A 12,260-nucleotide genomic window follows, 5' to 3' on the forward strand; every position below is an offset into this window, starting at 1 on the left:
ATTTTTTTTTTTTTTACCAGGCTGGGTCACAACAAAAATAAGTTGAAAACACGACATTGGCATTTCATCTAGTTTTATTCATCTTAAATAAATTAAAAAGTACCCAAAACATTAAAGTCGCTGTTAAATGTACCTTAAATTTATGAAACAAAAAAAATGTCAGATGACGTTTTAAATCCAAAATTTAAAACTGTTCAATCACGTTTTCTTGCTAATGACAGTTTGTCTTTCTACTGAAAAGAAACAGTTTCCTCAAGCAAAGCAACCATTTGGCAAAACTCACATTAATGTTTGATTTATGGTTTTCACCTTGAAGTGTGTTCTTATTGTCTCTGTAGCTTAACATTTACTGCTTTTCTGTATTTGGGTTTTCCGGACATCAGTTACTCAAGATGCTGATCGGAGGAAATGAGTGTCATGATTGTGAAAACTAAAGCTGACGTTTGTCGAGAGAAACCGTTAAAGAGGAAACATTCAACAGACTGAGGGGGGGAAAAGTTCCTTATTTCTACAACCACATGTTTTTCAAGAGTTGGAATCGGAAAAATAGCATCTTCAGTGGCACAGCTGAGACCGGAGTACAAAACCGTAGATAAATGAGGGTTTCAATCTTGGTACATCTGCTCCCAGGAAACACTGCAGCACTGCGAAGAGCTTTTACTCAGCAAACACTCGATACAGCTGCGGTATGAGACATGTGGGAGGACATGTAAACAAACACAGATATAAACGGTACCACTGTAATGGCTGACAGGAGACAACGTCACAGAATCTCACCACCGGACAGTCATGAAACACAAAACGTTCATATTTACATCGAGACGTCAAAACCCTCGGAGGGCGGCTCTACACTCGGCCAGGAGGTTTAGTGTGATAAGTTTGTTCTGTAAGGCTGACAGAACTGAATGTACGGAGGGAAAAACATGACGAAAATACGGTATTCGTCGACCTGAGTGAAGCTGAAATTAAATAAAATTGCTGTCAAGCCCTGGTGCAGAAAAAAAATCTTTGTGCCGCTATGATTTTAAAGATAGCAATACATTTTTCGAAAGGTCAACCTCTGTTTACAAAACAGCAAATTGTGTGCGAATCAACTGTGCTTCAGAATGTTTAGTGACACAAATATACAAAAAAATTATATAATCTTTGTTTGGTTTAATTAATGTCTGTAGAAAAAAATTTTTAACGGCACAAAAAAATTGCTGAACAAAAGTAGCAATGTTGATTGACGCCATATTTTGTTTGTTTTTGTAAATGTAGACTGGCCGTTTCACCTTTGATGACCTCTGGAAACACATTAATATCTTCAAAATGATAGCAGCACAAAATGTTTTGCACAAACGTTTGACACCAATTTGAAGAATGTCTGCAGCCAACTTCAATCAGGTTGTTGTTCATAGTACTGGTACAAAAGTAAACCAAACTGCAGTAAAAAGAAAAAAAACAAATGTTGCAAACGTAGGAGAAAAAAAATATAAATAACAGTTAAAATACAACCAATGTGTTAGATAATAAATTCTATTCTCTCCTCAGCTAAAATGCAGCAACAAATGATTGTCGTTACTTAAGCATAAACATTCGTAGTAACTAAATACTATACTTATCCCATTTCTACGGAAGAAGATTAGGGCAATTTAAAAAAAAAAAAGAAAAATTTGACTTTTTTTTCTCAGAATCGCCTAAATGCACCATTAGGCAAATCTAATTATAAAACGCAAATCTACCAAATAATTTTAGGACAATATTTCCGAAAGTGAAGATTTACAAAACTTATAACAAGGAAGAAAAAGTTATGTGATCATTTTTATATCCTAACAAAATAATTGACTTAATTTATGTGGATTTTGACATAAACTGACCGAATTATAATTCTGAGTTTAAAGTCAGAATTCTGAGGAAAAAAGTCAAAAGAATTCTGACAAAGCCAGAATTCTAAGTTCAAAGTCAGAATTATGAAAGCGTTAAAAGAATTCTGAAAATAATTCTCAGAAAAAAGAATTCAGACATTAAAGTCAGAATTCTACGAAGAAAAAAAAATCAGAATTCTGAGAGAAAAAAATGAAATAAATACTGAAAATATGTCAGAAAAAGTCAGAATTAAAAAAAGAAAAAAAAAGTCAAAATTCTGAGTTAATAATTAGAATTTTACCTTTTTAGTGGCGGCCCTAATCTTCTCCCGTACATTTCAGACTAAATGATCAACAATATTATTTACCCCCACTCCTGCATTTAGCGTGGGTCTCTCTGGATAGCGTTTCCACAGTTTCTCCACTCACTGTTTTTTGGCATGAGTGTCTTCCCGTAAAGAGTCAGCAGACAGCGAGGTCCGGTCTCCATCCTTTAAGTCGTTAAAAAGTGTGACAGTTCAAACTCTTCTCATGTCGAAAACGCGACGCCTGCTGAAGTCAAAGCCTGTGACGGCCGAATTGGTGAGCGGTTCGGTGAAACAACGCGGGTCGGCGACCCAGCGGGTCGGGCCGTCGTTGGTTAGTCGTCGTCTGCAGACATGAGGAACCCCAGGATGAAGTTGATGGCTTTCTGTCGGTCCTGACCCGACTGCCTGCTGACCATGTTGGGTGGCGGTCGGATGAGGAGGCTGGCAAAGAGAGTAGCTGGAAACACAAAACCGTCCGTATTAATGTCTTTTATCGTTACAGTAATCATGTTTATTTTTTTTTTTCATTCATTCTCAATATTTATAATATATATTCTAGGAGTCCTTATTTGTTCAGTTAAATCTCATTATTTTTCTTATTTATAATTCATATTTTATTACTCTCACTGCATCCTTTTCATTTATTTAAATTACTGCTTACATGTTTATCAACTTCCACTCATTCACTTTTATTCATTTAGCCTCAGTCATTTTTTTTAATGAATTTCTTTGATTCTCACAAAATAAAATGTTATTGTTAATTTTGTTTTTAATTAAGTCATTCATTCCTGGCTTTAATTTTTGTTAATTAGATTTTTTTCTGCATTCAGCCTAATTCTCATTTAATTTGCTAATTCCAAATTATTCTTGGTCACTTTGGTTAGTAGATTTCCATCTATTCTTGTTTTTTTGTTTTTTTTACTTTCATGTATTTTGTTCATTTTTAATTTTTATTCATTATCAACTAATTGTTCTTCAGTTTCCTTTTATAAATTTATTAATCACACAAAACAAACATTACAGACAGACAAAAAGCGGTATCAATTTACTAAATGTCAATTCTATTTATTGTTAATTTCCTTTAATATTCTTATTAACCGATTTATTCTCGCTCGTCTCGCATTTTGGTTCTTTATTTCAGATATTCATTCACGTTTATTCATTTTTTATTAGATTATTTTCAATTATTTGTTTTGATTTATTTACTTAATTTAACTTAATTTATAAATATTCATCTGTTCATTTTTATTTTGCATATTGATTCATTTGCTCTTTCAGTTCTTTTTGTCCATTTTTATTTTTGCGTATTGATTCATTTGTTCTTTCAGTTCTTTTGTCCGTTCGTTTTTATTTTTGCGTATTGATTCATTTGTTCTTTCAGTTCTTTTGTCCGTTCGTTTTTGTTTTTGCGTATTGATTAATTTGCTCTACAGTTCTTTTTGTTCATTCATTTTTATTTTGCATATTGATTCATTTGCTCTTTCTTCAGTTCTTTTTGTCCATTTTTATTTTTGCGTATTGATTCATTTGTTCTTTCAGTTCTTTTGTCCGTACGTTTTTATTTTTGCGTATTGATTCATTTGTTCTTTCAGTTCTTTTGTCCGTTCGTTTTTATTTTTGCGTATTGATTCATTTGTTCTTGCTGTTGGTCCGTTTCTTACCGATGAGGTTTGCTGTTAGGTTGTTGTTGTTCGAGTGCTTCAGCAGTTCCTTCAGGAAAGACATCAGGTATCGAAACACGTTCCGATGCGGCCGGGAGAGCTGGGAGACCAGCTGTGAACGTCAGACAGACGTTTACTGCAGCAGATTCATCACTTCGCTTTGTGTTGCAGAAACAGAAACCTCTGCCTACCTGCTTGCAGAGGCGGCTGTCGTGGGAGCTGTCAAGGCACCGTTGGTAGAGTTCGTAGCAAACCACCGGCTCTGGCAAGGCCTCCAGGAAGATCAGCAGAGCTTCGGCTACGGAGTGGTTACAACCAGCTGGACCAAAGTTACGGAGAAACTGGAGTCCAGTGGAGTTTACACAAAGAACAACAGAGTTTAAAATGCGTGTCTGCACACATCTGTTTATTTTCTACCTACAGTTTCCAAAGGTAAGTGTTTAAAATATATATATATACACACACATTATATATACTTTTAACTTTAATCAACCTAAAATGTAACATATTTTATAAGCTAATGTGAAGGTAACCTTCATTAACATCTGGAGCATGTTGTAGATGATATTGTTGTTCAGGATAATTCAATCTCATCATTGCAGCTTTTAAAAATTAAACCTGATTTTTAATAAAATGATGTCAAGGATACGTAGAGACTCCGGGATGCTGGTGTCCAGGCAGTCAATGATGCTTTGGAGCTCCTCCTGCAGGCCTGGAGTCTGGAATAAATCCTCCTGCAAGCAAAAACATAACTCAAACACCAGACCATCCAATGGCACAAAGTATTGGAGACATGCGAAGAAAGAATAATAAATTACAGGAATAAAGTCAGAATATGGAGAGGAAAAAGCCGTATGACAATAAGTTGAGATAAAATAAACTCATAATATGAGAATTAGTATGATGAAAAGTCACAAGACGAGAAAGTTGGAATAATACAAGAGGTAGTTTAACAAAAAGTAAATATCAGATTAATGTGTAATAAGAGAAAAAAATCAGAATGAAATGAAAATGAAGTCATAATATGACAATAAAGTGATAATGATATAAAAGAAGTTGTAAAATTTTGCAAATCGTTATGAAGAGAAAAAAAGTCAGAATATTACAAGAATAAAGTTGTAATATTTGTGAAATGAAGTAGTAATTTTATATCTCCTACATTAAAAATAATAAACATGATAAATGTTGAGCACCTTGTAAAGTTGCATATGTTTTTTTGCAAATGGGACCAAACAAACTTAAACGAGCTGATCACATCTTTGTAAATCTACACGTTTTCTCTCATTAAAGCAACTTTTTTCTTGTAATTTTACGACTTTCTTCTGGCAATATTGGGTTTTAATTCTGAAAATATGACTTTATTCTCAGAATTTCAAATTAAAATATAATCCTTGTCTGTCCCCAATAATCTGTCATAATCTAGAATCTCTGGATTACAACAAAACTCCATTTATTCGATTTATCAAAGCCTAACTTCATCTAAAATTTAAACTTCTTCATGTCGGTGATCAGACAACAGAAAAAGTAACTTAAATAAAATAAACAGCATTTTATTTCACTTAAACTGACCTGATGACACTTCATCAAACTTTCTTTTTGTTTAGAGAAACCATCATTTTCTCTTCATTGTGTAAGTCATTTGATAAAGTCAGACCAGCGTGTGTTTTAATCAGAAACTGTCGTTGAATAATCTGGACGTGTCGTCGAACCTGATCGCAGGACTTGGTGAAGAGGTGGTTGACCAGGATCCAAACCTCTTTGGGGATTTTCAGAGGGACGTCGTCAGAACTTCCTCCATCCGCAAACACCAAATTCACCATCGACTTTTCCTGAGAAGCAAATAAATTAACAATTTCTATCAAGAAAAATGTTATTTTCAGAGAAACATCTCAATAAAAAGCAGCTAATTTGATAATTTGAAGGGGAGACATTTCACAAAGCTGGAAATGTTATTTTTGTTTCTGCAAATGGATCCCAGGTCCAGAAATAGCCAGTTTGGCTCATTAAACTAATGAAGGACAGACCAGGAACATCTAAAACTTTAAGATTACTTCTTCGAATTACTTTTAATCTTGTGTGCTCCAAAGCTTTGGGATGAGATGAAACATGAGTCGAAATTTCACTGGAGGCGTTTTAACCGTTTCTCCTCCAGGCCACATGATGTTTAATGACAAAGATAAAACCTCAGACTGAACTACAAAGCTGACAGAGCTGCTGCTCATGTTTGATAACACTGAACACCAAAGCCGACAGGAAGTTAATATGTATCTAGTTTTATGACAGAATATTCAAAGCTGACCTATTATGCGCCCTTGAACAGGTTGGGATAGGTTAAACAAAACGTGTTCATTACAGTTTTTGCACAAAAGCAAAGATTTAATGAAGCGTTTTAGGGTTCCTGTCACTTTAAATCCTAATAATATGCTCCTGGTCACGCCAACAAACTCAACATTTTACACTCGCATGTGGAAACGGATGCAAACAGATGTGCAATCATACAACTGAACATCTTTGAAAAGCAGAAGTGGAGCCTCCTGCACAACCAAAAAGAATGCAGCAAGTGGTTCATCAATGTTAAGTCAACAACAAAACACTCGTCTTTTCCAGCAGCCATTGTACAGCGGTAACAACAGCTCACCAGACAAAATCACAATAATTCATGTAACTAACAGAATTGGGCAAAATAAATTGTATTTCAATGAAAACAATTTTTTTTTTTGTTAAAACATGTTTGTTTTTCATTCAGTGGGTAGAGATACTTCATAAAAAAGTTACTAAAGTAAAAGTACTCCTACAAGTAATTTTTTTCAGAAAAGTTACTGAGGTAAATGTAACTAGTTACTGCTGAACTCTGCCAGTAGGATTTTGATAACGTGGCGTAAAGGGAATAACTGACTCGTATCTGGGCCGATGCCGCCCTCCAGTATCAGATTATTGGTTTCTGTTAATTATTTACCTTTTCTGTACTGCTGTCCTCTCCCTGAGCAAGAAGCCAGCCCACAACCACAGCAAAGAAACGAGCAAGAGGAGAGAAAACACAAAGTGAGATGTGTAAAAGCAGTAAAACCCCCAATATCCAAACGCTCTTAAATGTTTTAATATCATCAATCAATCTGACTGTTGAAGTGGAAATTCAGGAGTTTATCCCAAAGTTTAACCAGATAAGGTGGAAAATATACAGGAAGAGATGATGAGACAAGAAAGAACAAAGTCAGTTTCCTGGATTTTTTTTTCTTTTAGGAAATCCTGTTAAATGTTTGTGCTACTTCCCTGTTCGCAAACAGAAATACACAAGTGGAGACATTTTATGTTGCTAAATATAAACCGACTGGTGACTGATTTTAGCCTGAGGGACCAAATGAGCCCTCACACGTTCACACTCTGCAAAAACAAAGTATTACCCAGGAGTTTTGGTCCAGCAGTGCAGACATGTCGGTACGCTTTGAAACAAAACTACAAGCAACTTTTCAGCAACACACAAGAGCTTCTTTTAAGTCAGTAAATACATTAATGGGAACGGTACCAGTTCCTTTGGCAGATTATTTCACTTACTTGTAATTTATTTTTGTCTTATTTCAACATATTTGCACTATTAGACCAAAAAACTTTTTTTGACGTACAATTTCTACTGCAAATATCTTAGTACACATGAAAGTAAACAAAACTTAAGTGTCCAAACTTTTTACACCGAGGGATAAAATTCCCCAATTAAAAACAAAAAATATTACTGATTCCTTTGTCTTCTACCTTCACAACAATAAATAAAACATGTAATATTTTACATTTCCCTTAATGTTTACAATTACTTGGTTTAAGTTAATGATTCTTTAATATTGATAAAAAGTACTTGTTCTAATGGCAGATTATTTCACTTATAACATGGGAAAAATATGTTATTATACAGGAAATAATCTGTCATTAGATCAAGAACGTTTCATCAATATTAAAATAATTATTTATTTAGAAACAAGTTCCTGTTTCTTGCTGAAAAGTTACTTGTCAGTTTTGTCTCATCTCAAATGAACTCAAGATATTTTCACTAGAAACTACTTGCTAAGATTTGTTGCTTTTGCAGGTCAAGTTCTGGTCACAACATTGTGATTATAAATGAGCTCAACCCAAAATAAATTCAACGCAGTAGCTTCTACAGCAGCTGCTGCGTTTCCCTCACCAGGTCGATGAGGTTGGCGACCTCTCTGACCGGCTTCCTGATGCGGCACAGAGTCTCCAGTGAGGTGCCGAAGCAGCTGGACAGGTAGTTCCCAGAGATGGTGATGAAGTAGTCTTTGCCGCGGTCCAAATGGAGCACCAGGATATCATAAATAGAGTCCTGTCCAGAGTTTAGCAGGGTAACTGAGTCTTTACTTACATAAACCTCCAAGTAGATTTCCAGGGTCTCACCTGCTCAGAGAACACAGAAGAAGTCCAAAAGAAAACGTTTATGTCTTAGGAAACGAGGAGTTATCCTTTATATTAATGTGGTTTTTGGTTTTGCTGCTAATGCTGATGAACATTTAATGAATGAACTGTGGCTTAGTAAAGAGTTTGTGAAATTTTATCACGGTAAAATTCAAGCATTTTCAAGGGAAGTTTTCAACTTTTTGCAGATAAAAACAATAAAAATGAACTAAGTCAGTTCATGACTGTATATAACTTATTACTGTTATTGATAAAGTCTAGTTATAATATTCTACCTTCTACAGCAGGGGCAAAATGAACTAAAATATACCATAATTTAATGTTTTATACACCTGATTTATCCAAGAACAAAGCACAAACAAAAACAATTCCCAATTTCAATAATGTTGTTTAACATATAAAAGATAAGGCAACCTTTATTTTAATTACACATAAATAAGTCAACTAGAAATGAGGAATAATAAATATTCATTACACTGAATCAATCAAAACAAATCATGTTAAGGTAAATAACCTTCCTGCTGAAACATAAAAGAAAATTACAAAAAAACAATTTGGAAAATGTTTTCTGGCATTTAGCAAACAGAAATAATTTTTGTAAATCTAACCTACATAAAACAAGAAAAGTTTAGGCTGATTTAACTTCAAATAGAGAGAAATAAATATCTTTATGTGTCTTTTTATTAGGTGTATGGAAACTCTGGACTTTTACAATATCAACCACTTTTCATATCTCGAAAACATTTTAAAGGATTTGAAGCTTCTGTAAAAACACAGATTAAAAGAAAGGAAAAAAATAAATCTTACTTGGCTCTAAGAATCCGTCACTGGGTTCGGCTCGCAGCCACGGCTTGCAATAGTTTGGGTCGTTTGGTTTGGGGATGAAGGCAAAGTGACACGGCACCTGGCCGTCGTTTTTGATCAGGAAGCGCTCCTTCTGCAGCTGCCTGAACTTAACGTCCTTAAACGTAAACTGCAAAACGACGAGGAGAAATCCAGCAAAAAGCTCATTAACCCCACAAATTTACACGTTTATTTGTAAATATGTGAGTTTATCCTAAAAAGGTTGAGCTTTATTACATCTATCCTGCTGAGAGACACAGAAGGAAGGCAGTCGTTCTCCATTCGGTCCATGGCGCGAACGATGTCTTCAAACACTCTTTTCTGGCGCTGCTCATCCACGACTTTCACCTGTTGCACAAACAAACATCAACATGAATCCAAATTAAACAAATTTACATGTTTGGTACATGATTCATTAAAGCTGCAAAGAAATAATGTTCATAACCGACTTTTAAGACAAGTTATATCTAAACAGAGAGGAAGAGAGCTAGCATTAGCCTAGCATCTTAGCAAAGGTCCTAAGCAGCGTGAGATGCACGCCTCGTGAAGACGTTGCATCTTAGCAAAGATCCTCAGCAGCGCGAGATGCACGCCTCGTGAAGACGTTGCATCTTAGCAAAGATCCTCAGCAGCGCAAGATGCACGCCTCGTGAAGACGTTGCATCTTAGCAAAGATCCTCAGCAGCGCGAGATGCACGCCTCGTGAAGACGTTGCATCTTAGCAAAGATCCTCAGCAGCGCGAGATGCACGCCTCGTTAAGACGTTTTGAAGCTTTATAAGCCAAAACAGGTGATCCTTTTAAAATAAATGATAAATAGAATAATGTTTTAGAGAAATTTGAAATAAAAAGTTTTAAAAACTCTCAACATTACTGCACACACTGTTGAAATTTTAGTTTATATCTGAAATGTTTTTATTTTCTACAAAAGATTTTTCTTTTACTTCCACCTTGGCTACATTTTAATAAAAAAAAACAGTTACTAATAACTGGCAATACTTCAAATCTCAAAATATTTAAACTATTTTCTATATGACTACAGAAAATTTTGACTTCATATGACGACTTTTTGGGGAGTGAAATGTGTTTATTTTATCAAAAATATGGATTTTTTAAAGAAAAAAAGCAGAGGTAAAACAGAATTTTGAAAAAATAAAGTAATTTTTATGAAGCTCTAAAGTCAGGCAGCTTACTGTATGTAAACAATGCGATACAATAAAGTACTTTTCTATTCTACTCTATTTGTTTTGATATCTTTAAGTTTTACCTGACTTGTTTTGATCTTAAAATTTGTTGCCACACTTCATATCCAGTTTACTTTATTATTATTTTTAAGTCATGTGTGGGGAAAAAAACAACACATTTTGTTTTTAATGGCATAAAAGAACTAAGTTAGAGAGCTGCTTATATTCTGCAGTAAAAATCAGAGACGCTTCTGATGAAAGAAAAACTGTGGGTATAAAGTGTCGTTTCTTCTGCTTGGAAGCTACAAACGTTTTTAAGTTATTTTCTCATCTTGTTCTGGACCTTTAAGCCTGATATTTGTCACTCCTCAACGTCTTACCCCGATTTTGAAGAGCGAGCTGACCGGCTTGTGGTCGCTGGTTTTCATCTCCATGTGGCTTCGGTATTTGAGCTGCTGGACGTTGCTGCCGCGCCACAGAATCCTATCGCACCAGGCGGGGATTCGGCACTTCCCGCTGCAGGAAGCAGATAAAGTTTGAGAGGAAAATATGAGTGGAAAATACAGAAAGTCCTGGAGGAAAGAACTGCTGATGCTGCGTCAGGGCAGCAAAACGCTTCAGCTGCTGAACCGTGAGGCAAATTTATAGAAATTAAATCAGGAGGAAAAGAGAAAACTTAAGTTTAATCTACCATCGGATTCAAATTTACAAACATCCAACTAATAATGCACGTTCGCTTTTATTCCTACTTTTTCTTCACATACAGTTTGAGCAGAAACGATTAATCATGATTAAGTGATTAATGAAACAATGGCTGACTAATTTAGTAATCGATTAATCGTTAACTGGAGAACACAGGCTCAAAAACGGTTAATTTCAGAACTTAATTAGTTGTAGCTGAATTACTCACAGCAGGAATTAAGCTAAAAATGAACAAAAATGTAGACATTTTGCATTTAAGACAAACCAAAAAACCTTAACTGTAGGTTCATTAAAATTCTGTAAAAATAAATTTAAAAATCTCCTCCTAATATCATTTACTATTCAGTTATGAACTGGTTAATCAAAAAATAGCCAATAATGTATTGATTAAATCAAGACGAAAGGACTAAAGGTTTTACATGTTAGAAATATTTTTAGTATCTTATTGCATTTTACAAAATAAAATCTTTATCTTATTATTTATAAGAGGAACTGAATAGTTTATTTTCATTTTTAATATATTTCTAATATCGTTTTAAAAAACTACAGATAAATTACCAGAATGTGTCAGATTTTGTTTAATGTATTAATCGTCAGATTAATCGATAGATTAAGTTAAAATAATCGTTAGTTGCTTCTGTCAACAGTAAACATTCTGTATTAGTTTTTATTCTTACTTTTTCTGCACATACAGTACAGACCAAAAGTTTGGGCACCTACTCATTCAATGAGTTCCCTTTATTTTCATGACTATTGACATTGTAGATTCACACTGAAGGCATCAAAACTATGAATTAGCACATGTGGAATCATGTACTAAACAAAAAAGTGTAAAACAACTGAAAATAAGTCTTCTATTCTAGTTTCTTCAAAGTAGCCACCTTTTGCTGTGATTTTGCACACACTCTGCATTCTCTTGATGAGTTTCGAGAGGTCGTCTCCTGAAATGGTTTTCACTTCACAGCTGTGCCCCGTCAGGTTAATAAGTGGGATTTCTTGCCTTATAAATGTTGTTGGGACCATCAGTTGTGTTGTGCAGAAGTCAGGTGGACACACAGCTGATAGTCCTCCTGAATAGAGTGTTAGAATTTGTATTATGGCAAGACAAAAGCAGCTAAGTAAAGAAAAACGAGTGGCCATCATTACTTTAAGAAATGAAGGTCAGTCAGTCAGAAAAATTGGGAAAACTTTGAAAGTGTCCCCAAGTGCAATCGCAAAAACCATCAAGCGCTACAAAGAAACTGGCTCACATGAGGACCGCCCCAGGAAAGGAAGACCAGGAGTCACCTGTGCTGCG

The 12,260-nt window shown here is 34.9% G+C and overlaps 1 protein-coding gene across 1 annotated transcript in view; it reads right to left on the minus strand.

Moving 5' to 3' along the window:
* Window positions 1-56: 56 nt before the first annotated feature.
* Window positions 57-12,260, minus strand: part of ocrl (OCRL inositol polyphosphate-5-phosphatase) — a gene marked incomplete at its 5' end in the record, with an annotated part of 28,033 nt that continues 15,829 nt past the window's right edge. Inside the window, 10 exons of the mRNA XM_014982772.2 lie at window positions 57-2,612; window positions 3,817-3,928; window positions 4,008-4,135; window positions 4,466-4,550; window positions 5,526-5,645; window positions 6,773-6,796; window positions 7,988-8,217; window positions 9,043-9,208; window positions 9,316-9,426; window positions 10,642-10,777. Coding sequence (XP_014838258.2) covers window positions 2,488-2,612; window positions 3,817-3,928; window positions 4,008-4,135; window positions 4,466-4,550; window positions 5,526-5,645; window positions 6,773-6,796; window positions 7,988-8,217; window positions 9,043-9,208; window positions 9,316-9,426; window positions 10,642-10,777 — 1,237 coding nt within the window. The remainder of the gene's footprint in view (window positions 2,613-3,816; window positions 3,929-4,007; window positions 4,136-4,465; window positions 4,551-5,525; window positions 5,646-6,772; window positions 6,797-7,987; window positions 8,218-9,042; window positions 9,209-9,315; window positions 9,427-10,641; window positions 10,778-12,260) is intronic.

Source organism: Poecilia mexicana, unplaced genomic scaffold, assembly GCF_051168715.1.
Source record: "Poecilia mexicana isolate PSO_F unplaced genomic scaffold, ASM5116871v1 scaffold_10, whole genome shotgun sequence".
In the NCBI taxonomy this organism is placed as follows: Eukaryota; Metazoa; Chordata; class Actinopteri; order Cyprinodontiformes; family Poeciliidae; genus Poecilia; species Poecilia mexicana.